The 27596-nt window shown below is 47.1% G+C and overlaps 1 protein-coding gene across 1 annotated transcript; it reads right to left on the bottom strand.

Annotated features, from left to right (window-relative positions):
- Positions 1-760: 760 nt before the first annotated feature.
- PLEKHB1 (pleckstrin homology domain containing B1) lies at positions 761-27095 on the bottom strand. Its single transcript, XM_039346473.1, has 7 exons — positions 26940-27095; positions 23704-23774; positions 18263-18415; positions 14717-14819; positions 9347-9386; positions 7563-7665; positions 761-5422 (listed from the first exon to the last, which is right to left on the bottom strand). Exons 2-7 carry the CDS (start codon positions 23738-23740, stop codon positions 5286-5288), a joined length of 573 nt encoding a protein of 190 aa, XP_039202407.1. The 5' UTR covers positions 23741-23774; positions 26940-27095; the 3' UTR covers positions 761-5285.
- Positions 27096-27596: the final 501 nt, after the last annotated feature.

The following is a 27596-nucleotide window of genomic DNA, read 5'->3' on the forward strand; positions in this document are numbered from 1 at the left end:
AATGAGGCCGTTTGGCAGGCTCAAAGACGCAACTGGAGACAGGGACAGTTATAAAAGTCCATTTTTAAAAGGATGAATGGGGGGTGGTGGCATAAGATGGAAAGAAAGCTTTCAATTATGCAGACTGTTGCCTTTACTTTCAGCATGTATTTTTTTTTTTAAACATTCGGTCTCGAATCTACGTTATGTGCTACTTAATTTGGTGAAGTAACTGTTTGTTTAGCATTATGTTTAACTTAACTATCATTAACGGTGATTCCCTTCCCTATTTATTTTCTCTGCTTTAAATTGGTTCACCTTCAAGAAGGTCGTTCCTTTTTCTTTTCTTCCTTTCTTTTCTTCCTTTTCTTCTCTTTCTTTTTCTTTCCTCCTTTATTTTTCTTTCTTTCTTCCCTTCTTTCTTTTTCTCTTCCTTCCTTCTCCTTTTTCCTCCCTCCCTCACTTCCATCCTTCCTTTTCCTTTTTCCTCCCTCTCTCCATTCTTTCATTCCTTCCTTCTCTCTGTCTCTCCCTTTCCTTCCTTTCCCTTCCTCCCTTCTTTCCTTCCTCCCTCCCTTCTCTCTTTTTCTTTCCTTCTCCTTTTTCCTCACTTCCATCCTTCCTTCCTTTTCCTACTTTTTCTTACCTCTCTCCATTCTTTCGTTCCTTCTCTCTGTCCCTTCCTTTCCCTTCTTTCTTTCCTTCCTTTTTCTTTCTTTATTCCCTCCCTCCCTCCCTTCTTTCTTTCTTTTTTCTTTCTCTCTCTCTCTCTCTCTCTCTCTTTTTTTTTTTCCATTTAAAGCTTTGGCAATGTTGCAAGATTCCACGATTTAGGAAACACAGACATGCATATTCTGTCTCACACACGCGCGTGCACACACACACACACACACTGCAGAAGTGCACTCTTAATCTGTACTAGTCATTGTGAAGTTGCTACAGAAGTTTAACACAATTGTAAATACATTGTTTGCCAGGAGAGTTTGTGGAAGGGAGGGGCGATGTGGGAAACGCTCCCTTTTTTCCTTGCAAGGGCTGGTTTTTGAAAAGGCCTCAACGCAAAATCCCCCCCTTTGCATTGTTGGAGTCAAAAATGGCAAATTCATTACTTTTGACTTGAGTTTCCAGTGATTTTGCATAATCTCATGTTAAAAGGGCAGATTGACCTACAGATGCTTTTAATGCAATATTGAAGAGGTGATTTTTTTTTCCTTTTTTTTTTTTTTTTTTCTTCTTCAAAGTAGCATGTCTAGAAATAAATGTTTAAACTACGGCAACCGACGATGAACTTAATCCTGAAAAGAAACTCAAAGAGACTGGGCTACTTTCTTTTCTTTTTTCTTTTCTCTTCCTTGTATCGTCGTTACTCTACGTGTGCGGAAATTTAAAGAAAAGAATCCCATCTCGCTGCTTTTGAATAACTTTTTGAGTTTTCCGTGGTTTGGGTTCTTTGAGCAACTAAATGTGTACACGGGTTAGATTTTTAAAACATGCACAGAATTTTTTGCTTCCAATAAAGTATCTAATCAAAACACTATGAGAGAAAAAAAAGGTTTCTCCCTTTTGTTTCTTTTGCTTCTGCTCCCTTCCCCATCGCCGGCCTCGGTAGTTCTGGCTTGTTTCGAACTCGGCGCCGGAGCTGAGCATCACACTCATTCTTTGGCCTCCAAACAGGAAGCGAGTGTGCAACTCCCAAGTAGGACTGGAGTTTCCCAACCTTGCCCACATTAAGGTGGGCAGACTTCAATTTGCACAATTCCCCAGCCAGCATAGTCGTTAAGCGATTCGCTTAACCAACATTAAAAAATGGGGTCTTGATTCTGCTTACGACCGCAACGACAGAAATCCCGGTCCTAATTGTGGTGGTTGAGGACTACTTGTAAAGCTGCTTCACAAAAAAACGGGTACAGTGAAGCGTGAACTAGATTTGCAGCTATTCAGATTGTTGGGTGGGCAGGTACAAAAACAGCCTGGGAAATGGGTCCCTTTCAATCGGTCTGATTTACCACCAGCCTATCAATTACTTAGGCGAGGGCTGGGCAGCACAAGGAAACAACAAGACAACCGCTTAGCCAACACCCCAAACAACATCTAAAAAGCCACATGCAACCTGGCATCCGTATAAATATCACACGCACAACAGCCCAGAGCACGCAGCTCAGAAGACAAAACCTTTGGTCCCGGTGACCCACCCAGATTGGCTCCTGCAGCGTTATCCCGGGACACGTAGATTCGCCTTCGGTCGTGAACCAGATTTTAGCTAGTTCCTTTTTTTTTTTTTTTCTTGTGTCATCTTTGTTTTGCTCCTTTTCATTCCTTTTCTGCATTTTGCACAGCAATACTTTTTTGCGACCAGGAATTTGTGTGTGTGTGCGTGTGTGCATTATCCACCATTTGTAAATTACAGTTTCAAGAGTGGCTTTTTCACATTACTTGAGCAGCAGACCTGTTGACTGAATGCAGCAGCTTTATGAACTTGTCAGAAGGCCAAATGTTATTATTTAGTCTGCTCTTTACATACCGAGAGAGGAACTAATTGGAAAATAAAGACAATTTCCTTTCTTCTCTTAAACACACGTGTAAATGACAATCCTGGTACTTCCCCCCCCCCACTAGGCTCTCATGCTCCCTAATTAAGTTAAATGCAGATGAACTTTAAATACAATTTGGGGGGGGGAGCAGAGGCCCAAGGCTAAAACAGCCTTTTGAATTTAGGAGCCTGCATCGCCTTAATAATGCTTATTTACTCTCTTGAGAAAAAAGTGGATATTCAACAGGTACTGCTTAGCAGCTGATTGGCACCCAGCCAAGCCAGAAGGGAAAAAAACTACAAGATTGCAATCTGATGTTGCGGAAGAACAGAAAAAAAAAAACGGCCACTGCGTTGAAGAGCATTTTGTTTTTAATCCTTAAATAGCTTTTCTTCCAAAATATACATTATTATTATTATTAGTGCTTCAAGCGTTTGATGGAATCAAACGGCAAACTAACAGACACAACTGGGATGTGAATGGCTGCGTGGTGCGTAGAGAAGCGAAGCGAGGTGTGTTTTTGACATGACTACAGGGGGAGGCCCGGCTGGCCCGCTTCCTGGCTTGCTTGGGAAGCCCCCAACCCACCATCTGAAGCAGACTCTGCCACAGGGATGGGATACCCCCAGGAAAGCCACTACTGGCTAAAAAAAAAAAAAAAACGACCATCGAGAACCGTGGGCACCGCTTCCCGGTGGCTTCTTTTAAAACGCGAGCCGTTCTCTTCCAATGCAAATCGACTAAATTTCGTGTGCAACTCTCATTCCGCGGTGTGCATGGATATGTGCAGGAAATGCTCCCTCTGAACAACTAGGGAATTTATATATATATTTAATTTAATTCTTTAACTCTTTGTCAGAAAAAGAAATTTGGATATATATATTTGCAGGATTCAATTTTGCCTTTGGTAAGATTTTTTTTCTTTTTTTCCCTAAAAAAAAAAAAAAATTGGTCACTGCTGTAAAGAAAGCGATCAGTTCATCTGGAAACGAGGGTAAAGTAACCCTTACAACCAGGAGCGGTCTGGCAAGAACAATTAACCAGTGGAACCACCTGCCTCCAGAAGCGGCGACTGCTCCAACACTGGAAGTTTTTAAGGAGAGACTGGACAGCCATTTGTTCGAAATGGTATAGGGTTTCCTGCCTGAGCAGGGGATTGGACTAGGTGACCTCCAAGGTCCCTTCCAACTTTATTATTATAAGTATTTACTGGGGTGTGACTCAACAGCCATGTTACTGCTAGCAATTGTGACTTTTGTGCAGGTTTTTTTTGGCCCAGAAATCTCTCTTGTGCTGACCTGGCAGTGTTTCAGTCATTTAGCTGCGCCAACCCCACAAAAGGGTCTGTGCGAAGGCTGTGTTTGCACGCCTTCCAAGGATGAACCAGCACCTGGTGGGGGGGAGAGATCTTTGTGGCAGACACGGGAATAACCCTAAGTAAAATTTTGGTGTGTGAGAAATGAAAGTTTTCCCCCTCATGTTTACCCACAATTCTTTCTCAAAAGCGCTCTGGGAAGGATCTACTTTGCTCCTGCACAGAGATGAACCTGTTTTAGAAAAAGGATGACTTTATGCATCCACAAACAGCTCTGCGAGATTCCCGTCTGCTTGGAAACCAATTGGAGATCGCTCCGGTTTTGCACCATATTTCTCCAAGCCTTCCTATGGTAGTGTGCGCCCATTATCCCCAGCCAACGGGGCCAAGAAGGCAGGACAGGAGCTGCGGTAGCTACCTCAGGGACCAGGATGCAGTAACTTCACATAACTTGGAGATCTTCTAACATAAGAAGTGGAGGAAATAGGAAGGTGGCCAAAAAGGGCGGGCAAAGGAATTGTACCCACAGGGTATGGTGTAAAAAAAATAATAATGATCCAATATTCCGCTCAGCGATGCAGTTAAATCTGGGTTGTTTTTTTTTTTGTAATGTGCAGCCACAAAAACTTAACACAATTTCCTATGGTGTAAAAAAAATAATAATGATCCAATATTCCACTCAGTGATGCAGTTAAATCTGGGGTTTTTTTTGTAATGTGCAGCCACAAAAAACTTAACGAAGTTTCTGTTGCACCGTTGTGGCCCCATCTGGACTTTTCTGATCGTACCCTGGTGGAAAGGGGGGGCACTACCCTGGAGAAGAACAGCCAAGACACATGATCTGAGCAGGAAGACGCTGAGAACGCGCCACTGCAAGGACATTGCGCGAGGCACCATTTCGCTTGCGAATCCAACAAGCCGGACATCCCAAAGGGAAGCCGCATACACATACACAACACGCCGAACCTGGTTACGGAAAACCCATTAAGACTCAGCCCTGAGCTGCAAAAAAAAAAAGACTTAACTGGGATTCCACCTTGGCTAAGGAGGTTACAGGAACATGGCTAGTGCAGAAAGGGATTTTATGAGAGTGTCTAGAATGGATTTCCAAGCTGGTGGTTCCTCCTACATAACCCTACTACAGCTTTCTCAAACCAAATGCTGACCTATAGACTTGGGGCAGGGTCAGCGGCCTCCTAACTAGCCCTAGATCTGCCCCCGGGAGTCTTAAAATGAACCAGGGAGTGCCTAGCAGTGCAACATGGGAACTAAGTTACTGTTAACACAGCAGGTGCTTAAAAACCTTCCCAAAAATCTTGCAGAATTCCCGGGAGTCTATGTGCCAAGAGACCCGTCGGTTTTTCCCTCTTTGCTTTCGAAATAGGGGGGGTCTTGCCTGGAAAAAAGAAGGGGAGGGGGTCAGCCAGGCCGGGCTGGCCGGTCTACCAAAAAGCAGAGGGTCAGAACCAACAAGGCATCCACATGAACGAGCCCAAAGCGGCGCCCGTGGCTGCTCCGGCGAGGAGGCCCAGGGCCATCTGATCTCCGGACACGCGGTGGGGGTCTTCGCGGATGATGACGTGCGTCGTTCCAGGGGCTGCAAGGAAGGAAGGGAGGAGACACCCGTCAGCGGCAAAGCCGAAGCACGCCTGGAGAGGTTGTGACTGGAAATTCGCGAATGGTCCAAAAATTGGAACAGGTTATCCACTTAACGACCACAATTGAGCTCAACATTCCTCTCGTTAAGTGAGGCTTTCGTGAAGCGAAATTGGCCCCGTTTTATGACTTTCCTTGCCATGGCTGCTAAGTGAATCTCTGCAGTTGTTACGTTAGTAATGTGGTTGTGATGCGAGTCAGGCTCCTCCACTGACCACTGCTTGTCAGAACGTCGCCAAAGTGGATCGTGTGACCCCGGGACACGGCGACCGTCGTAAATAGGAACTAGTTGCCAGCCTCTGAATTTTGATCGCGTGACCGCAGGGAGGCTGCGACGGTGGTTACTGCAAAAAAGTCACTTTTTCCAGTGCTGTTGTAACTTTGAACAGTCGCTAAATGAACCGTTGCAAATGGAGGACGGCCTGTAATAGATTTTTTTTAATCTTTTGTTGTATCTACGGCAATACCTGATTCGGCCACTAGATGTCCCTCCAGCCCTCAAGAAGTGTTCAGCCCAAAGGAATGGCTGATTTGGGAGAAATTGGAATTTAATCCAGGCCAGCAACTTCTCAGTGAATTTAAGGTGGATGGACTTCAGCTCCCAGAATTCTGTGCGTTTCTTAGTCCTACACTAGGGAATTCTGGGAGTTGAAGCCCGCAAGTCTTAAAGCAGTGGTTCTCAACCTGTGGGTCGGGACCCCATTTGGGGTCGAATGACCATTTCACAGGGGTTGCCAAACAACGCAGTCCGCCATTTTTTTCCCCCTTTTCCTTAGCTGTGCTACTCCCTTTTATTCTATTGGCTTTTGAAAGCCAATAGAAGAGACTCTCTTGAATAGAGTCTAATTCTATTAGCTTTCAAAAGCCAATAGGAATTGTCCAGGCTGTCTCTGCCCTGCTGAGCCCGCCAAAAATCCCATTCTGCAAATGGTGCTGTACCAGTTGAGTAGTCCTCGACTTACGACGGGTTGGGGGTCGCGGCATTAAAAAGGTTGAGAACCACTGTCTTAAAGGTTGCCAGGTTTGGAGACCCTTGTCCTCCAGGCCACCACTCCTCAGTGAATTTAAGGTGGATGGACTTCAACTCCCAGAATTCTGTGTATTTCTCAGGCTAGGGAATTCTGGGAGTTGAAGTCCACAACTCTTAAACTTGCCAGGTTTGGAGACCCTTGACCCTTGTGCATCAGCTGAAGAAGGTAACATTGGTCCAGACAGCTGGGCAAAACACCGTTTCTCTGGCCCTACCATCTGAAATGGTCATGGTTTCCTGCCTGAGGCAGGGGGTTGGACTAGAAGACCTCCAAGTTCCCTTCCGACTCTTGTGATTCTGTAAGAGCCGAGGTGGCGCAGCAATTAGAGTGCAGTACTGCAGGCCACTTTAGCTGACTGTGTTCAGCAGGTCAGTGGTTCAAATCTCACCGGCTCAAGGTTGACTCAGCCTTCCATCCTTCCGGGGTAGGTAAAATGAGGACACAGATTGTTGGAGGCAATGTAAATATATATATATACATTGCTTACTGGTGTACACCGCTTAGAGAGTGCTTGCACTTAAAGCGGTATATAAGTCTCATAAATAAATAAAATAAATAATGTTTGTATTCTCACAAAGATAATGAAATTTAAGGAGAACTTTCCTGACAGCGAGAACAGTCAGTGGAACGAATTGCCTTTTGTGGGCTGTGAATGCGCCCGCCCTGGTGGTCTTGAAGAAGAGACTGGACAGCCATTTGTCTGAAAAAGCAATGGGTCTCCTGCTTGGGCGGGAGGTGGGACTAGATGACCTCTCGGGTCCCTTCCAATTCTGTGAGTCTGTTAAACAGCCGTGTTTGGAGGGCCGGCAGTGCCAATGAATAAGGGCTGATAAGGGCTCCAGGCTGGAATCCAGGAGACGGTGAGTTCTAGCGCTGTGAGCTCTAACAACGGTGACAAGAAAGCTCGTAAAAATAGGCAAAGCCTGCTTAACGCCTGTCTCGCTTAGCAACGGGAATCTTGGGCTCAGGTATGGCCGTTAAGTCAAGGACTACCTGTAATCAGGATTCCTTCTTTAAACGTCACCTGGGAGATGGCGCTGGCAGACTTACCGATATACGAGTGGCCGTGATAATCCGAGCTGACGTACATCGCCTGGTACGAGTCCAGGGGTACCGTTTGGTAGTAGTCATCGTAAGGGTCGTAGAGGTGAACCTGGAAGACAGAAGGACACCCCAAGGTCGGCACTTGAGAGCCCAAAGCGACTCTGGTCCCTTTGGGCTGCGGACACAGAATTGGGAGGGATCGTAGAGGTCATCAAGTCCAGCCCTCTTCCCAGCAGGTTTCTCTACTAAACCCATCCCTGTCAGCCCTTCACAAGATAAACCAAACTTGCAAACCAAAGACAGACCGGTTAATGGCCCCTGAAGAAGGCGGGGCAAGAAACAACGGATGGAAACTGAACAAAGAGAGAAGCAACCTAGAACTAAGGAGAAAATTCCTGATAGTGAGAACAATTAACCAGTGGAACAGCTTGCCACCAGCACCAGTGGCTGCTCCATCGTTGGGAGATTTTTAAGACGAGATTGGACAACCATTTGTCTGAAATGGTATAGGGTTTCCTGCCTGAGCAGAGGGTTGGACTAGATCAGGGATAGGCAACCTTGACTCTTTTATGACTCGTGGACTTCAACTCCCAGAATTCCTGAGCCAGCCATGCTGAGGGGAAAGGGAGAGGTTTCCAAGCTGAGCCACGCATTCTGGGGGTTGAAGTCCACGAGTCATGAAGGGGCCATAGTTCCCCCATGCTGGCTCAGGAATTCTGGGAGTTGAAGTCCATGAGTCATAAAAGAGCTGAGGTTGCCTACCCCTGTCCTAACCCCACAGGGACACCTGGCTGGCCACCCAATATTTGTTTTTCTTTCCAATGTCTCTTTATAAAATCGATCCAGCCTTCGAGACATTTCTGCAACCTTATAAGAACTGCATTTATCGATCTGTAACCAGACAGGGCTGAAAATCAGAAAGTGACTCGGCAAAATTCACAGGCTGGCTGGGGAAAGGTGAGAGGTGAAGTTCTCCTCCTCCTCCTCCTCCTCCTCCTCCTCCTCCTCCTCTCCACAATCCCCACTCCCTTCTAGCACTGATGAAGTTAGTTAATTGGGTCCTGAAACTTTTGCAAGAAAACAAAGAGAGCACCAAGAACCCCCATAGTCGTCGTCCTCCTCCTCCTCCTCCCCACAAACCCCACTCCCCTCTAGCACTGATAAAGTTATCTAGTTGGGTCTTGAAACGTCTGCAAGAAAGCAACCAAGCTCAGAGAGCACCAAGGACCCCACAGTTCTCCTCCTCCTGCTCCTCCTCCTCTCCACAAACCCCATTCCCTTCTAGCTCTGACAATGTTACCTAGTTGGATAATAAAATGTCTGCAAGAAAACAACCAAACTCAGACAGCACAGAGGACCCCACAGTCCTCCTCCTCTTCCTCCTTCTTCTCCTCTCTCCAAACTCTCCTAGCCCTGATGATGTTACCTAGTTGGGTCATGAAACATCTACACCAGTGGTTCTCAACCTTTCTAATGCCACGACCCCATAATACAGTTCCCCATGTTGTGGTGACTCCCAACCACTTATATATCACCGGGTGCCAGGGGCGTGGCCAAAGAAAAGGGGGGAAAATGGCGGACAGCCTTGTTTGGCGACCCCCGTGAAATGGTCGTTCGACCCCAAATGGAGTCCCGACCCACAGGTTGAGAACCACTGTTCTACAAGAAAGCAATCCAGCTCAGAGAGCACCGAGGGCCCCACAGTTCAACCCTGAGCTACTGTCAAAGCATTCAATTATGTTCAGCTACCCCCCCCCCCACTTCAAGACAGGGCCGTAAAGGAGACTCACCTGGGTTGCTTTCGCTTCCAAAATGGCCATCTTCCAGGCTCTGTGGACAAAAACAGGAAAATCAGCTCAGCCCGAAGGGAAAGGAGAGATTTTAACAGCCCTCTCCTATCAGTGGCTTTCCTACAATTCCCTGCAAGAATAAACTATGGAAATCTTGCAGGGGGTTCCTGCACGGTCCAAGACCAGCAACTGACTAAATGTTTAGGACGGTTGCAGTGTCTCTGAGGTCACGCGATCCCCTTTTGCGACCTTCTGACACAGAGGCCCCCCAACTTTTGGGGCACCAGGGACCGGTTCCGTGGAGAGAGGTTTTTCCGTGGACCGGAGGGGGCGTGGTTTCGTGTGCTGCCTGCATCCCGCGGATGGGGCTTGGCTTGTTTGTGCGGACCGGTTGCTGGTGTGTGCCACGGCACGGTACCGGTCCACATACAGGGGCTTGGGGACCCCTGTTCTAACAAGCCAAGTCAATGGGGGGAGCCAGTTTCATTTAACAACCGTGTTACTAACTTCACCACTCCACTGATTCACTTAGCAACGGGGGCAAGGGAGGTTGTAAAATGGGGCAAAACTCACTTAACAACGGTCTGACCTAGCGACAGAAATTTGGGGCTCAAGTGTGATTCTAAGTCGAGGACTCTGGAACTTGAATTAATAATTAATAATAATAAATAAATAATAATTATTAATTATAATAATAAAAGTCGGAAGGGATCTTGGAGGTCATCTAGTCCAACCCCCTGCTCAGGCAGGAAACTCTATACCATTTCAGACAAATGACTGTAAAATCTCTTCTTAAAAGGGAGGGAGGGAGGGAGGGAGGGAGGGAGGGAGGAAGGAAGGAAGGAAGGATGGATAACAGAATAACAGATGGAAGGGACCTTGGAGGTCTTCTAGTCCAGCCCCCTGTACTATTTCAGACAAGTGGCTGTCCGGTCTTTTCTTAAAAACCTCCACTGTTAGAGCATTTACTACTTCTGGTGGCAAGGAGTTCCATTGGTTAACTGTTTTCTCTTTCAGGAAATGCCTCCTTAGTTCCAGGTTGCTTCTCTCCTTGATGAGTTTCCATCCGTTCCTTCTTGTCCTGCCTTCAGGCGCTTTGGAGAACAGGCTGACCCCCTCTTCTTTGTGAACATCAACTCCCAGAATTCCCCTGCCGGCCTTGATGGAGGGAGCAAGCGAGAATCTGAGCTGGAAAACTCCTGGGCTTGTGACGGTTTCCATTAGGGTGGAAAGTCTTCCTCAAACCAGACCGGGTGCTTTGCCAAAGGGGAGGTGGGAACATAAGAATCTTTCTATCAACTTTTGTTCCTCTCCGTGACCTAGCTGGGACCTCTCCTACCTAGAGGGAGATTATCTTAATCCTGGCTCCTTCGTGACCTCAAGGTCACCTGTGGCTGTCAAACCATCTTGAGTCATAGGTCTAAGCAGGATTAGCCGGGATGTCAGCCTGCCATCTCCGGTTAGTCCTGGAGGGTGATCAGCATGCCAAGATCCCTTTAGCTGCAGAGACTAATGCGCTGAGGAAGCTCAGAAGAGACATTTAGAACTGAGAATAGAATAGAGCTGGAAGGGACCTTGGAGGTCTTCTAGTCCAGCCCCCTGTTCAAGCAGGAGAACTTATATACCAGTGGTTCTCAACCTATGGGTCGGGACCCCATTTGGGGTCGAACGACCCTTTCACGGGGATCGCCAAACAACGCAGTCTGCCATTTTTTCCCCCTTTTCCTTAGCTGTGCTGCTCCCTTTCATTCTATTGGCTTTTGAAAGCCAATAGAATAGACTCTCTGGAATAGAGTCGAATTCTATTGGCTTTCAAAAGCCAATAGGAATTGTCCAGGCTGTCTCTGCCCTGCTGAGCCCGCCCAAAATCCCAGTCTGCAAACGGTGCTGCACCAGTTGAGTAGTCCTCGACTTACGACCGGTTGAGTAGTCCTCGACTTACGACCGGTTGGGGGTCACGGCATTAAAAAGGTTGAGAACCACTGCTATATACCATCTCAGACAGGTGACTGTCCAGTCTCTTCTTAAAAACCTCCAGTGATGGAGCACCCACGATTTCTGGAGGCAAGTTATTCCACTGGTTAATTGTCTTCTGTGTAACAGTGTCTTCACTGTTAGGAAGTTTGTCCTTAATTCCAGGTTGCTTCTCTCCTTGATCAGTTTCCATCCCTTGTTTCTCGTCCTTCCCTCTGGTGCTTTGGAGAATAGTTTGACCCCCTCTTCTTTGGGGCAGCCCCCCAAATACTGGAATTCTGCTATTATGTCTCCCCTATTTCTTCTTTCTTTTAGACTATCCAGACCCAAGTCCTGCAGCCGTTCTTCCTATGTTTTAGTCTCCAGACCTTGGATCCTCTTAGTTGCTCTTCTCTGAACTTTTTCCAAACTCTCAACATCTTCTTTTGAACTCATCTGAAGTCATCCCCTCCTGGGCTAGTTGTCAGCTTTTCCAGGTTCAATCAGAGCTAAAGAAGCTTCTTGGATGAGAAGCGAACTGTCTTCAAAGGAAAAACAAGAAACACCGGTTGCCTCCTGAAAAAAAAAGCACCTTTGGGACATCTATGACATAATTTCCAGCCCGAATGAAACCAGAAACCGTGAACCCTCTTTTTCCCCTGTAAACATAACCCGGAACAACAAGATGAAAATTTTGCAAGAGTGTCTTCCCTGCAGAGAGCTTTGCATTCCCAACACAAGCTCCCCAAAGGTGCGGTCAGCGTAAACAACCAAATAGATAATTAAAATGAAAAGGAAGGAACCATACAGAGGTGGCCTTGAACGGTGAGACCGGCAGCCAATAAATTTGATGATAGGAATAACCGTAATCATAAGCGACCTTTCTTGATTTGGTTTTGAGACAAGGCAATATAGGACTGACAGGATAGAATTAACAGAGAGATGGAATCAGGTGAAGGGTTAATTCCACTTTACGAGGCTTTGGAAAGGCCACGCTTGGAATACGGCATCCAGTTTTGGGCCCCACGAGGTAAAAAAGATTTTGAGACTCTAGAAAGAGGGCAGAGAAGAGCAACAAAGATGATCAGGGGACTGGAGGCTAAAACATATGAGGAACGGTTGCTGGAATTGGGTATGTCTAGTTTAACGAAGAGAAGGACGAGAGAGGACATGGTGGTAGTGTTCCAGTAACTCAGGGGCTGTCCCAAAGAAGAGGGAGTCAAGCTCTTCTCCAAAGCGCCCGAAGGCAGGACAAGAAGCAACGGATGGAAACTCATCAAGGAGAGAAGCAACCTGGAACTAAGGAGAAACTTCCCGACAGTTAAAACAATTAATCAGTGGAACAACCTGCCTCCAGAAGCGGTGAATGCTCCAACACTGGAAGTTTTTAAGAAGAGACTGGACAGCCATTTGTCTGAAATGGTGTAGGGTTTCCTGCCTGAGCAGGGGGTTGGACTAGAAGACCTCCAAGGTCCCTCTCAACTCTCTTTCTTCTTCTTCTTCTTCTTCTTCTTCTTCTTCTTCTTCTTCTTCTTCTTCTTCTTCTTCTTCTTCTTCTTCTTCTTCTTCTTCTTCTTCTTCTTCTTCTTCTTCTTCTTCTTCTTCTTCCTCTTCCTCTTCCTCTTCCTCTTCCTCTTCTTCTCCTGCATTGAGCTTTTTAATCATAAACATTTCCTTTTGGGGGCATAAGAGACCGGATATTGAATCCTAGAGGGGCAATCATTTTTCCCTTCTCATTTTGCAGATGGGAAACTGAGGAACTGTTTTGCTTAAGAACCAGAACAAACAAACAGGAAGAGAGGAGGGCTATGTGGGGGCTATGTGGAGAACTAGATTGGTTTGGTGGTTAAGGTGCCAGACTAAAAAGCCAGGGGCTGTGAGTGCTAGCCCCGCTTTAAACATAAAAAGCTTCTGGGTGACTTTGGGCCAATCACCAGGAGACTGGGAGTTCTAGTCCCACCTTAGGAATGAAAGTGGCTGGGTGACATTGGGCCAATCACCAGGAGACGGTGAGTTATAGTTCCTCACTAGCCATGCAAGTCGGCTGGGTGACTTTGGGGTAATCACTAGGAGACGGTAAGTTCTAGTATCACCTTAGGCAAGAAAGCCGGCTGGGTCACTTTGGACCAATCACCAGGAGACGGTGAATTCTAGTTCCTCACTAGCCATGCAAGTCGTCTGGGTGATATTGGACCAATCACCAGGAGACAGTAAATTCTAGTCTAGTCCCACCTTAGGAATGAAAGTGGCTGGGTGACGTTGGGCCAATCACCAGGAGATTATGAGTTCTAATCCTGCCTTAGGCATGAAATCCAGCTAGATGACTTTGGGCCAATCACCAGGAGATGGTGAGTTCTAGTTCTGCCTTAGGCATGAAAGCCAGCTGGGTGGCTTTGAGCTAGTCATTCTCTCTCAACCCAACCTACTCAAAGAGTAGATGTGGTAAAAAAAATAGGAGGAAGCATATTAGTTATGTTTGGCACCTTAAGTTATATATAAAATCTAATCTTATATAAATAAAAATGTAAATGTTCATTTGTTCAAAATCTCAAATCTCCGAAAGTTCTTCACCGATTGCTTTGAAATTTTGACACAACGTTGTATTCGAATACGCGCGTGTTTTTATACACCTATATTATATAGATGTCACACTTGTGACAGGTAAAAACTTGCTTTTTTTGAAAAACAGCACCATCTGTTGGACGTAATCTCTATATCTGCACACACAGTGGAACAACAAAAAGTATTGTATACCCACAAGCATTGTGAAATTAAACATATTACAAACGTGCGCTTTCTCTTTTCTTTCTTTTCCATTTAACCCAGTGGTTCTCAACCTTTTTAATGCCGCGACCCCCAACCGGTCGTAAGTCGAGGACTACTCAACTGGTCGTAAATCGAAGACTACTCAACTGGTGCAGCACTGTTTGCAGAATGGGACTTTTGGCGGGCTCAGCAGGGCAGAGACAGCCTGGACAATTCCTATTGGCTTTTGAAAGCCAATAGAATTAGACTCTATTCAAGAGAGCCTATTCTATTGGCTTTCAGAAGCCAATAGAATAAAAGGGAGTAGCACAGCTAAGGAAAAGGGGAGAAAAAAATGGCGACTGCGTTGTTTGGCGACCCCCGTGAAATGATCGTTCGACCTCAAATGGGGTCCCGACCCACAGGTTGAGAACCACTATTTAACCACACTGAGCCACAGCAACGCGTGGCTGGGTACAGCTAGTCATAAATAAATAAAAACTAAAAAACACCATTTCCCATGACCGGTCCTTGGGTGTGGCCACTGCGTTGCAGATGGACCATGAGTGGTTTCAGAAATGTCAAGATTATATGACTGAAACCCTACCCATCACAAAAAGGGTCAGGGCTTCAGCTATCTTGATTTTTCTGTCCTCGCTTCCCACAACTTACAACGCATCGTCTTCGCTCTCAGCGCACAGCATGGTCTTGGGCCCAGCCCTTTGCACAACGCACAACAGGCACTCCCGGGTTTTCCCTTCCGGAGGCTGGATATCTATAAAGACAGGAAAGGAGACATAAGCAGAGAGCCGGCCGGCGTTTTTCTTTCTATCTCAATAATAGGTTTCTAGACCTCAAGGGGATCGTGGTAAACAAGACACTCCCCAGGACTTCCCTCCGAATCCTACCTGTTCTTCATTAAAGCTGGGTGGGAAATGCTGATCAAAACATGTCATAATATTATTACGAATAATATTTCATTTTCATTTCTGTGCCTGGGATCAACATCGGACTCCCAACAGACTCAGAATTAATTAGGCATAATTTTCATGCAGGTCCCTGATTAAAAAACTGCAGGAAACACCCTCAGGGCGACGGGGGGGGGGGGTTTGGACTAGATGACCTCCAAGGTCCCTTCCAACTTTATCATTATTATTATTATTATAAATACGAGCCAGTTGCCACGACCCTGGGACACTGCAACCATCATAAATGTGAGTCGGTGGCCGAGCATCCATTTTGATCACGTGACCCTGGGGACACTGCAACGGTCGTAAGTGTGAATAACGTTCATGTCCCTTTTTTCCAGTGCCCGTCGTGACTTTGGTCACTAAATGAACTGTTGAGGACTCCCTGCAGTTTTAAAAATAAAAGTTGCCGTCGTAAGATGGGTGGGTGTTTTTTTAAAGCAAAGAACGTCTTCCCGGCTAAATATCTCTGAAGCGATCCTAGTTGTCTGTTGCAAGCCAGGAGAGTCGCCGCAAAATTAGGACCTCGGGGGATCAGTTGTCAAAGTAACTCTTGAGTTGTGGAGTCACAGTGAAACAAACAGCAGGGGATTAGGCAGCCTTGGCGGATGTCCCAGGGGACACAACAAATCTCAAACAAAAGCTGCCATACTGACCCCGGAGGGCCAAAACCTTCGTCTGTGTGGTACACAACAACACAGAGGCTTGTTGCCTCCCAGGAAAAGATTCCAGGATGTTCGTTCAGAGAGGATGAAAAAACAAGTCGTGAGCTCTTTCCAAAATCCAGACGCCTGAAGATGTGGCAGGAGAGCAGTTTATAATAATAATAATAATAACAACAACAACAACAACAATAAAAAAAGTTGGGAGGGACCTTGGAGGTCATCTAGTCCAACCCCCTACTCAGGCAGGAAACCCTACACAATTTCAGACAAATGGCTCTCCAGTCTCTTCTTAAAAACTTCCAGTGTTGGAGCATTCACCGCTTCTGGAGGCAGGTGGTTCCACTGGTTAATTGTTCTAATTGTTTGCAAGGATGGTTTGCAGGAACGAGCTTGGGAGACAGGAGGCAGAACTGCAAGCTACACAACTGGCGGAGAAGAGGCAGCTGAGCCTGCAGCAGAAATGGAGGTGTGACAAAAAGGGACCCTCACTAGTGTGTCAAGCTGTAAAGGAGGGGGGGGTGAAATGTATTTTCAAATATACCCTCCAATCCTGGGTTGTATAAACAGAGGCACGGAATCAAGATCACGCGAGGTATTAGTACTGCTTTATAAAACCCTAGGGAGGCCACACCTAGAGTACTGCAGCCAGTGTTGGTCACCATGTCACAAAAAAGAGGTTGAGAGTTTGGGAAAAATTCAGAGAAGAGCAACTAAGATGATCCAAGGCCTGGAGCCTAAAACATATCAAGAGCGGCTGCGGGACTTGGGTTTGGCTAGTCTAAAAAAAACAAAACAGGGGAGACAGGATAGCAGTCTTCCAGTATCTCAGGGGCTGCCCCAAAGAAGAGGGAGTCAAGCTATTCTCCAAAGCACCAGAAGGAAGGACGAGAAACGATGGTTGGAAACTGACCAAAAAGAGAAGCAACCTGGAATTAAGGAGAAACTTCCTGACAGTGAGGACAATTAACCAGTGGAACTCCTTGCCACCAGAAATCATGGGCGCTCCATCCCTGGAGGTTTTTAAGAAGAGGCTAGACAGTCACTTGTCTTGAGACGGTGTAGGTTCTCCTGCTTGAGCGAGAGGCTGGACTAGAAGACCTCCAAGGTCCCTTCCAGCTCTATTCTATTCCTATCAGGCAGCAAAGCAAGATGAACAAACGGCTATGAGGTTATTGGATGGTGTCCATCAATTTCCTGTAATTCTCTCTCTCTCTCTCTCTCTCTCTCTCTCACTCTCTCTCTTTCTCTCTCTCTTTTTCTCTCTCTCACTCTCACTCTTTCTTTCTCTCCCTCTCTCTCTCTTTCTCTCTCTCTCTCTTTTTTTTTCTCTTTCTCTTTCTCTTTCTCTCTCTTTCTCTCTTTCTCTCTCTCTTTTTCTCTTTCTCACTCTCTCTCTCTCTCTCTCTCTCTCTCTCTCACACACACACACACACACACACACACACACACACAGATACGAAGGAAGGAAGGAAGGAAGGAAGAATTAGCTGGAGGCTGGCAGAAAACTAGCCACTGTTCCTTTAGCACTGCTGGCAGTTGTGTTGGTGTCAAATGAAAGGGTCCTCTGTTTCGACTTGCTGTGTCCCTCCATTGTGTAGGAAGAGGACATTTGGGGTGATTCAGCCCAGCACTGCCAGGACTACAGGAGACAGGAATGCAACCCTTTCCATTACTAGTGATGGTGCTCCATCACTGGAGGTTTTCAGGAAGAGATTTGTCTGAAATGGTATACGGTTTTCCTGCTTGAGCAGGGGGCTGGACTAGAAGACCTCCAAGGTCCCAGCTTTCTTCCATTCCATTCCATATTTTCTATTCTATTCTATTCTATTCTATTCTATTCTATTCTATTCTATTCTATTCTATTCCATTCCATTCCATTCCATTCCATTCCATTCCATTCCATTCCATTCCATCTCTCCTCTCCTCTTCTTCTCTTTGAGGGGCTGCCAGAAAGACAGGCGGTCAACAGCTACCTGTAAGTGTGACTTAGAGAACCGACTGCAGGGGTTTTAAAGAAAAGAAAATGGAAGAGCTGTTTGGTCAGAACATTGCACAGCCGGTGTCCAAATGAAGTTAGAGACCACTGACATGAACTTGCAGTTTTGTATAAATAAACCTATTTAACATCTGTGTTTACAGCAAACTAGACAAGTCCGGCTGACTGGAGCCTCATGAGGTAAATCAACACAGCAGGAGCTTCGTGAGGTAAATTACAGAGCGCACAGGAGAAAAAGGCGGGAAAAAAGGAACCTCCCCTCCCCCTCCACAACAACCAATCACAGCACAGATTGCCTCACGCAGGAGCCAACCCTCTCCAATCAATCAGCCACAATTGGCTGTTCTGGCTGACTGCACGCACAGACACACACACACACACACACACACACACACACAGAGAGAGAGAGAGAGACACACAGAAACGCAAACACCGCTCCAGCTACTAAATTTAAATATCTTAACATGTTTGCTTCTGTGGCAGTCTCCCCACAGCCTTGAGGACTAGAAACTTAGCTTAAGAATAAACAGTGGGCTTTCATTCTGGTATCTGTGAAAAAGATCCAGTTGGCAACCCCAAGTCTACTCACCACGGCATTCGCGGCCTGTCCTGACGTCTCGGCAATTGGATCTGATGTTAATTCTTCCGTCCATTTCGCGGCCGGTATCATCTTGGTAGTAGACGAGGCTGCCGTCCGCCCACAGCACGAACCAGTTCCTTTTCCAGCGTCGCAGAATAGAACCTGCACAGGCCGGGGGGATGGGGGAAAGAATTAAGAAAAATGGGGAAATAGTACAGATAGTCCTCGACTTATAACCGTTCATTTAATGACCAAAGATACAACAGCACTGAAAAAAGTGACTTAGGACCGTTTTTCACACTTATGACCATTGCCGTCACGTGATCCAAATTCAGACGCTTGGAAACCGATTCGTATTTATGACGGGCTGCAGGGTCCCGGGATGATGTGATCCGCTTTTGTGACCTTCTGACAAACAAGGTCAATGGAGGAAGCCAGAGTCACCGAAGAACCGTGGCAAAGAAAGTTGTCAAATGGCACAAACCTCACTTAACAAATGTCTCGCTTAGCGACAGAAACCTTGGGCTCAATTGTGGTCATAAGTCAAGGACTACCTGTATTTACGACGGTTGCAGTGTCCTGGGGTCATGTGATTCCCCTTCTGCGACCTTCCAACAACCAAAGGCAACGTGGAAGCTGGATTCACTTAACAACCGTGTTGGTATCTTAACAATGATTCATTTAACAACTGTGGCAAGAAAAGTAAAACAAAATGGGGCAAAACTCATTTAACAAGGCCTCGCTTAGCAACAGAAATGTTGAGCTCAGTTGTGGTCGTAAGTCGAGGATTACATCTACATCCTTGTGAATCAACTCTTTAGCATATATGTTATCATCCTTCAATGCTTTAAGCACTTTAAAAGCTTGGATAGGCTGAGTAATCGCACAGACACGATTCCAAAGCAGCTTAATTATTTTACTTTGGTACAATTCATCATTATTCTATTCTGTCATTTCCTCTTTGGATTTAGGCAGCCGCCCACGGGCGACAGAACTCGAGAAAGCTCCCAGACAACAACAAAAATAAGAAAACAAATTAAAAGGATTATAAAACAATCCAAAACAAGTGAACTAAATGTGCCAGCCAAGGTGGCGCCATCAGAAATGCTAGTCCACACACAGGTGATCCTCGACTTAACAACCATTTGTTTACTGACCACTTGAACTTACAACGGCACCCAAAAAAATGACTTAGGACCAGTGGTGGGATTCAGACATGTGAACAACCGGTTCTGTGTGTGGATGCCGCTTCCGGAAGTCCATTCTGGGCCCGGGCAACAAAAAATTAGTTACTGGTTCTGCCGAAGTGGTGCGAACCAGCTGAATCCCACCACTGCTTAGGACCGATTTCCACGCTTGTGACCGTCACAGCCTCCCCATGGTCATGTGATCAGAATTCAAACACGTGGCAACTGACTCATATTTATGATGGTTGTGGTTTCCTGGGGGTTACGTGATCTGTTTTTGTGACCTTCTGACCATGAGGAAGCGAGATTCACTGAACAACTGAGTTACTAACTTAACTGCAGTGATTCCCTTAACTGTGGTCAGAAAGCTCATAAAACAGGGCCAAAGTCACTTAACAACTTGTTTAGCAAAGGAAATTGTGAGCTCAGTTGTGGTCGTAAGTCGAGGGCTTGCAGCACAGCCACCAGCCGCTGAAACGGAAGATTACTGGAAGAACATATGAAGAAAAAAAAAAGACCTATAACTCCACTGCAAAGTGGTCGCAGGATCTGAGAACAGATCTCTGCGATCTCCCTAGAGCAGGGGTAGGCAACCTTGGCTCTTTTATGCCTCGTGGACTTCAACTCCCAGAATTCCTCAGCCCGCCATGCTGAGGGGAAGGGAGAGGTTTCCAAGCTGAGCCATGCTGGCTCAGGAATTCTGGGAGTTGAAGTCCACAAGTCATGAAGGGACCATAGTTCCCCCATGTTGGCTGAGGAATTCTGGGAGTTGAAGTCCACGAGTCATGAAGGGGCCATAATTCCCCCATGTTGGCTGAGGAATTCTGGGAGTTGAAGTCCACGAGTCATGAAGGGGCCATAATTCCCCCATGTTGGCTGAGGAATTCTGGGAGTTGAAGTCCACGAGTCATGAAGGGGCCATTGTTCACTCATGCTGGCTCAGGAATTCTGGGAGTTAAAAAGTCCACAAGTCATGAAGGGACCATAGTTCCCCCCATGCTGGCTGAGGAGTTCTGGGAGTTGGTCCACAAGTCATAAAGGCAGCCATAGTTCCCCCATGATGGCTGAGGACTTCTGGGAGTTAAAGTCCACAAGTCATGAAGAGGCCATAGTTCCCCCATGCTGGCTGAGGAATTCTGGGAGTTGAAGTCCACCAATCATGAAAGGGCCATAGTTCCCCCATGCTGGCTCAGGAATTCTGGGAGCTGAAATCCATGAGTCATAAAAGAGCCAAGGTTGCCTACCCCTGCCCTAGACGAATCGGTCAGCAGCCTACATCTACCAGTGGATCGAGAACTTTTTGAAATGGAGAGCCAATGGACATGACCACACTAGCTAAAGAAACTAAGAGAAGTGCATGAACGTTGAGTAGCACAGATGAGCCAACTGGTAGTAAAAGGCCCCGGAAATTAATCACTTATGCAGGTGGAGGCTCATTCTCCGAACTTGTGGGTCGATTTCTTTGCTACCAGGCTAGGTAACATCTTCAGCAGAGTTTAGGGAAGTTTAGAATTTAGTGTCCCTCTGCTTATAAGGGCTTCAGGTGTGGGTGTGTTGAGCGAGGGTCTCGTGATGAGTCAGGTGTGAGTCATCAGTGAGGGTCTTGGGATGGATCTTGTATAGGGAGGTCACATCAGCTCAGGGTGATTGGGAGGTAAACCACTGGTGGAAAATGGGGGATTGCGCGGGATAGTTGAAGCTTGGTGTTGTCTCTGGTCAGTTGATTTGGATCCTGATCGTGGGCTGGTTATAGGTCGATGTATCTGTGGATGGAAGTGCATGTGGAGGGCCAGGCTTCAAGGGACTCACAAGCGTGGCGTCTGGGAGTGTGGCCGATGGTTTTTGTGTTGTTCCAATCGAACTGGTGCTGTTTGGTCTCAGTGTGGGTGGAGATTAAGGATTCGGGATTGGGGCATTCGACTGCCAGCAAGTGTTCGTGGATCCTGTTTTTTTAACTGACATGATGTTTGTCCCATGTAGAATTGGTTGCAATTGATCACTCAATCACTACATCGCTTAACAAAAAATTTGGGCTCAAATTGTGGTCGCAAGTCGAAGACTACCTATATTTATATATTTATTCGTAGTTCACATTTCTGAATGAATTTGGGTGCTAAGGATTTGATTTTTTTTCTCTTTGAAGTGAGGAATTGCAGCAGTCAAGGGCATGGCAGAGATTTTGAGCCCCAAATTTCTGTGGCTAAATGAAACATTTGTTAAGTGGATTTTGACTCGTTTTACAACCCTTTCTTGCTACAGTTGTTAAGCGAATCACCGCAGTTGTTAAGTTAGTCACACGGTTGTTAAGTAAATCTGGCTTTCCCCCCGTTGACTTTGCTTATAAAAAGGTCGCAAAGGGGATCACGTGAGCCCAGGATGCTGCAACCGTCATCAATAGGAACCAGTTGCCAAGTGTCCGAATTTTGATGACCTGCAAAGGTCATTAAGTGTGAAAAAAGGATGATAAGTCTCTGTTTTCATTGCTGTTGTAACACTGAACGGTCACTAAACGAATGGTTGCAAGTGAAGAACTACCTGTACATTTTAACTGCTTTCTCTCCAAATTCCCGCCATCCTCTTCTTCTCCTCTTTTCCGAGAACCTTCTGGGCATTTCTTTCCTAGCGCCTTTTGATCGGAAGCCTGGAGCGAAACGGTCGCCCACAGATGTGGGAAGCGAAGAAAGTGCAAATGTTGCAGAACCTCAGGGCCAGCTTGTCATCCAACACTTCGCGATTGGAGCCTTTGCATTGATTTTCCGTCTGTTCTTCTCCTAGGGGGTTTGGACCCCTTCCAGCTTCCCATTTAAAACCCGCCGATTGACCCACGCAACCTTCACACGGAGGCCCTGATCTGCTGCAGGGAGGGACTGCCGAGCTGAAGAATTTTGAAACTGAATTGCAATGCGTAATTCGGAAGGATGCAGATTTGGGGGGGAAATGCGTGAAAGGAGCACGTCCGGGGTCTAAGGCTGGACTAGAACTCACCATCTCCTGGTGATTGGCCCAAAGTTCACCCAGCCGGCTTTCATGCCTAAGGCGGGACTAGAACTCACCGTCTTCTGGTGATTGGCCCAAAGTCACCCAGTCGGCTTTCATGCCTAAGGCAGGACTAGAACTCACCGTCTCCTGGTGATTGGCCCAAAGTCACCCAGCTGGCTTTCATGCCTAAGGCGAGACTAGAACTCACCGTCTCCTGGTGATTGGGCCAAAGTCACCCAGCTGGCTTTCATGCCTAAGGCGGGACTAGAACTCACCGTCTCCTGGTAATAGGCCCAAAGTCACCCAGCTGGCTTTCATGCCTAAGGCGGGACTAGAACTCACCGTCTCCTGGTGATTGGGCCAAAGTCACCCAGCTGGCTTTCATGCCTAAGGCGGGACTAGAACTCACCGTCTCCTGGTAATAGGCCCAAAGTCACCCAGCTGGCTTTCATGCCTAAGGCGGGACTAGAACTCACTGTCTCCTGGTGATTGGCCCAAAGTCACCCAGCTGGCTTTCATGCCTAAGGCAAGACTAGAACTCACCGTCTCCTGGTGATTGGCCCAAAGTCACCCAGCTGGCTTTCATGCCTCAGGCGAGACTAGAACTCACCGTCTCCTGGTGATTGGGCCAAAGTCACCCAGCTGGCTTTCATGCCTAAGGCGGGACTAGAACTCACCGTCTCCTGGTAATAGGCCCAAAGTCACCCAGCCGGCTTTCATGCCTAAGGCGGGACTAGAACTCACCGTCTCCTGGTGATTGGCCCAAAGTCACCCAGCCAGCTTTCATGCCTAAGACTGAACTAGAACTCACTGTCTCCTGATAATAGGCCCAAAATCACCCAGCTGGCTTTCATGCCTAAGGCGGGACTAGAACTCACCATCTCCTGGTGATTGGCTCAAAGTCACCCAGCTGGCTTTCATGCCTAAGGTGGGACTAGAACTCTCAGTCTCCTAGTTTCTAAGCCAGCACCTTCACCACTACATCAAACTTCCTCTCCACGTCACTTTTGGACCAGTATTTGCACAGATGATTTACCACTGTCATCTTCTGGGATCTTTTCCCCTTTATTTCTCACCCTTCTGGAATTCTCATCAATCCGCCCATACAAATACAAACCCAAGCTGTCTCTACTTAGCTTCCGTGATCAGCAGTACCTTCCCCCCCTTTGAGCCTCCTAAAGGACCTAATCACCACCCAGACGGGGAAAACCCCCCTGGTGATGGACCTGGTAAAAGAAATTCCAATTGCAATTGCACACTAGGAAATTTCCTCAATTAACTTACTCTGTCTCCAGAGCCAGCCGCATTTCAATAGAGCCATCTTTTGCCAAGTCTTTTTTTCTCCACAGAAATATCTGGATCAAATGGAAGAAGAAGAAGAAAAAATATATATATATACACCGGGGGTTAGGAATATTAAACCATCAAGCTGTGCTCCATAGCATCTTCTTGACTTCGAAGTAATAATAATAATAATAATAATAATAATAATAATAATAATAATAATAAATGTGCGATGATCGATAATAATAATAGTTGGAAGGGACCTTGGAGGTCATCTAGTCCAACCCCATGCTCAGGCAGGAAACCCTAGACCATTTCAGACAAATGGCTGTCCAGTCTGTTAGAATAGAATAGAGCTGGAAGGGACCTTGGAGGTCATCTAGTCCAACCCCATGCTCAGCAGGAAACCCTAGACCATTTCAGACAAATGGCTGTCCAGTCTGTTAGAACAGAATAGAGCTGGAAGGGATCTTGGAGGTCATTTAGTAGTCCAACCCCATGCTCAGGTAGGAAACCTTATACCATTTCAGACAAATGGCTGTCCATCTCTTCTTGAAAACCTCCAGTGCTGGAGCACCATCACTGTAATGGAGAATGAAGAGGAGAGGAGAAGAGAAGAGAAGAGAAGAGAAGAGAAGAATAAATGGAATGGAATGGAATGGAATGGAATGGAATAGAATAGAATAGAATAGAATAGAATAGAATAGAATAGAATAGAATAGAATAAAGCAAAGCTGGAAGGACCTTGGAAGTCATCTAGTCTAACCCCATGCTCTAGTCTAAACCCTATACTCTTTCAGACAAATGGCTGTCCAATCCTGAAAATAATTTGGTGTTTAGCAAGAGGTTTACACTGTAGTCCTACTGCCAGCTTCCGTGAGAAAATCGAGGTCACAGGGCTGCTAAATATAGACCCAAGTTCCTGCTAACCTGATATCTCTCTCTCTCTCTCTCTTTTTTTTTTTTAAACGTTCTTCCTGAATTATCCCCGTTATGTAAAATATTTCAAGGCAGCTCAAGAGAGAGATAATTCATATCCCTCGGTGGGAGTTAGAGATTAGCGCTTGAATTTGTCTCGATCCAAAGCCCTCTGCTTTGTTGTTGTTATTGTTGTTGTTGTTGTTTTCATTAGGAGAATCCCTGGAGATTCCTGAAAATTCTTTCAACTCGTTTTTTTTGTTCTTCTTTTTTTTTTTTTTTTGCAAACATCCCTATTCTGGGTTTTTTTTTCAAAGGCTGTTCACATAATGCCCCCCCCCCGCCTGGGCTGTGTAAACACAGATTCAGGAACAGAAGCCAAAGGGGAGTAACACCACCCACCCCTTTCCATTCAACTGTTTGAAAACATCTCCTTCTGCTGTTCCACCAGAACCGCACAAAAGAGGCCTGGGATTGGTGCAAAATGCAAACAGACCAAAACACCACTTGATAATGCCTTGGTAAGGTCACATTTGGAATACAGCATCCAGTTTTGGTCACCACAATGTAAAAAAGATGTAAAGACTCTAGAAAGAGTGCAGAGAAGAGCAACAAAGATGATCAGGGGACTGGAGGCTAAAACATACAAGGAACAGTTGCAGGAATTGGGTATGTCTGGTTTAATGAAGAGAAGGACGAGGGGCGACATGATAGCAGCCTTCCAGTATCTGAGGGGCTGCCCCAAAGAAGAGGCAGTCAAGCTCTTCTCCAAAGCGCCTGAAGGCAGGACAAGAAGCAATCGATGAAAACTCATCAAGGAGAAAAACAACCTGGAACTAAGGAGAAACTTCCTGACAGTGAGAAGAATTAATCAGTGAAACTGGCTTCCCTTCAGAAGTTGTGGGTGCTCCAACACTGGAAGGTTTTTAAGAAGAGACTGGACAACCATCTGTTTGAAATGAGTATAGGGCTTACTGTTTGAGCAGGGGGTTGGACTAGAAGACCTCCAAGGTCCCTTCCAACTCTGCCATTCTGTTATTCTGCCCCTTCCCCAGGTTTCTACAAACCCCAGGATAAGCCTGATTCGCATCCAGACCAGTAACAGAAGGGAACAACCTGTGAGATCCAGTTTTGGAGTCTGGGGCCCCAGTCCCCAGCCTCTCCGTTGGCTTGGAGACAAATTGGGTCATTGGCAAACAGAACTTGGGACTGCCCTGAAAGGCCAAATCTAGGAAAACCGTGAGGACATGCAGAGAATCTGCACTTAAGCCCAAAGTCAAGGCCGAGGGTGAAAAGCCAGGTTTGGGGGCACAAGGGTGCAGGACAAATATTAGGGGCACATGACAAATGTTAGGGGCACATGACAAATATTGGAGCACAAGGGTGCAGGACAAATATTAGGGGCACATGACAAATGTTAGGGGCACATGACAAATAGGGGCACAAGGGTGCAGGACAAATATTAGGGGCACATGACAAATGTTAGGGGCACATGACAAATAGGGGCACAAGGGTGCAGGACAAATATTAGGGGCACATGACAAATGTTAGGGGCACATGACAAATATTGGGGTACAAGGGTGCAGAACAAATATTAGAGGGCACATGACAAATGTTAGGGGCACATAACAAATATTGGGGCACAAGGGTGCAGGACAAATGTTGGGGGCACATGACAAATAGGGGCAATAGGGTGCAGGACAAATATTAGGGGGCACATGACAAATGTTAGGAGCACATGACAAATATTGGGGCACAAGGGTACAGGAAAAATTTTAGGGGCACATAACAAATATTGGGGCACAAAGGTGCAGGACAAATAGGGGCACATGACAAATATTAGGGGCACATGACAAATAGGGGCACAAGGGTGCAGGACAAATATTAGGGGCACATGACAAATATTGGGGCACATGACATATTGGGGCACATGACAAATGTTCGGGGGACAAGGGGCGCACGAAGGGGAAGCAACTCCGTTTCTTAGCCCGAGTGCCCAGGGGTTACCATGCAAGCAAGGAAGGCAGAGAGGTGCCTGGAAGCGACCCCGGGCGCTCTCCAAAGCCGGCGAGGGGAGACCCTTCACCCCTCTTTCCCGATTCGCAAGGGGCTGCTTTGGGTCCCGCGACCGGCTAATCTTCCCCCCCTCCTCCGTCCCCATTCACACGACCCCCCCACCCCACTACCCGCATCTGGGCCAGGCTCGCTGCGCTGCCGAGGCCGGGCAGAGGCGCAGATGATGCGTAAAGGCGCAGAGTGGGAGAAGGGCAGGCGGATATCCCGGCCGCGGCGGGTCGTCTGGAGCTTCCTGGGCTTACCTGGGCTCGGGAGCCCTAGAGCGGGCTGCGCTACGGCTTCCTCCGCCGCCTCCGTCCCCGGCAGACCCGCCACGGAGCTGCAAGCGTCGGCGGAGCTGGCCTCCCCTCCGCGCCTGCCAGCTGGCGTTTGACACGGCCTGCCGGGAGTTATGGCTGGGCTGGGCTGGGCTGGGCAGGGCAGGGCAGGGCAGAGGCGGCGGGGCTGGACTCCGTCTCTCCCCGCGGGCCGGAGGAGGCGCCCGCGAGCGAGCCAGGCAGCCGGCGGAGCCTGCCCTGCGTTGGGCTGGCTGGACGGAGCGCGCCCTCGCCAGGATGGGAGAGGCGGAGACGCCCAGCACCGTGCGCCGCTTGGCGCATGACGGCCCCTCTGACCCATCATCCCCAGCCTGAGGAGGAGGCCGAGTCACCTACCGGCTAGGAAAGGAGGGCAGCGAGATTCGATTATCCCGCTGTTGCTGTAAGGACGCGCCTCTATTCAATTGCAGAATAACAGAGTTGGGAGGGGGACCTTGGGGGGTCATCTAGTCCAACCCCCTGCTCAAGCAGGAGACCTTGTACCATTTCAGACAAACGGCTGTCCAGTCTCTTCTTAAAAGTCTCCAGTGATGGAGTACCCACAACTACTGGAGGCAAGGAATAGAATAGAATAGAATAGAA

This window comes from Crotalus tigris, unplaced genomic scaffold (assembly GCF_016545835.1).
Source record: "Crotalus tigris isolate CLP2741 ecotype Arizona unplaced genomic scaffold, ASM1654583v1 scf7180000017997.644853, whole genome shotgun sequence".
NCBI lineage: Eukaryota > Metazoa > Chordata > Lepidosauria > Squamata > Viperidae > Crotalus > Crotalus tigris.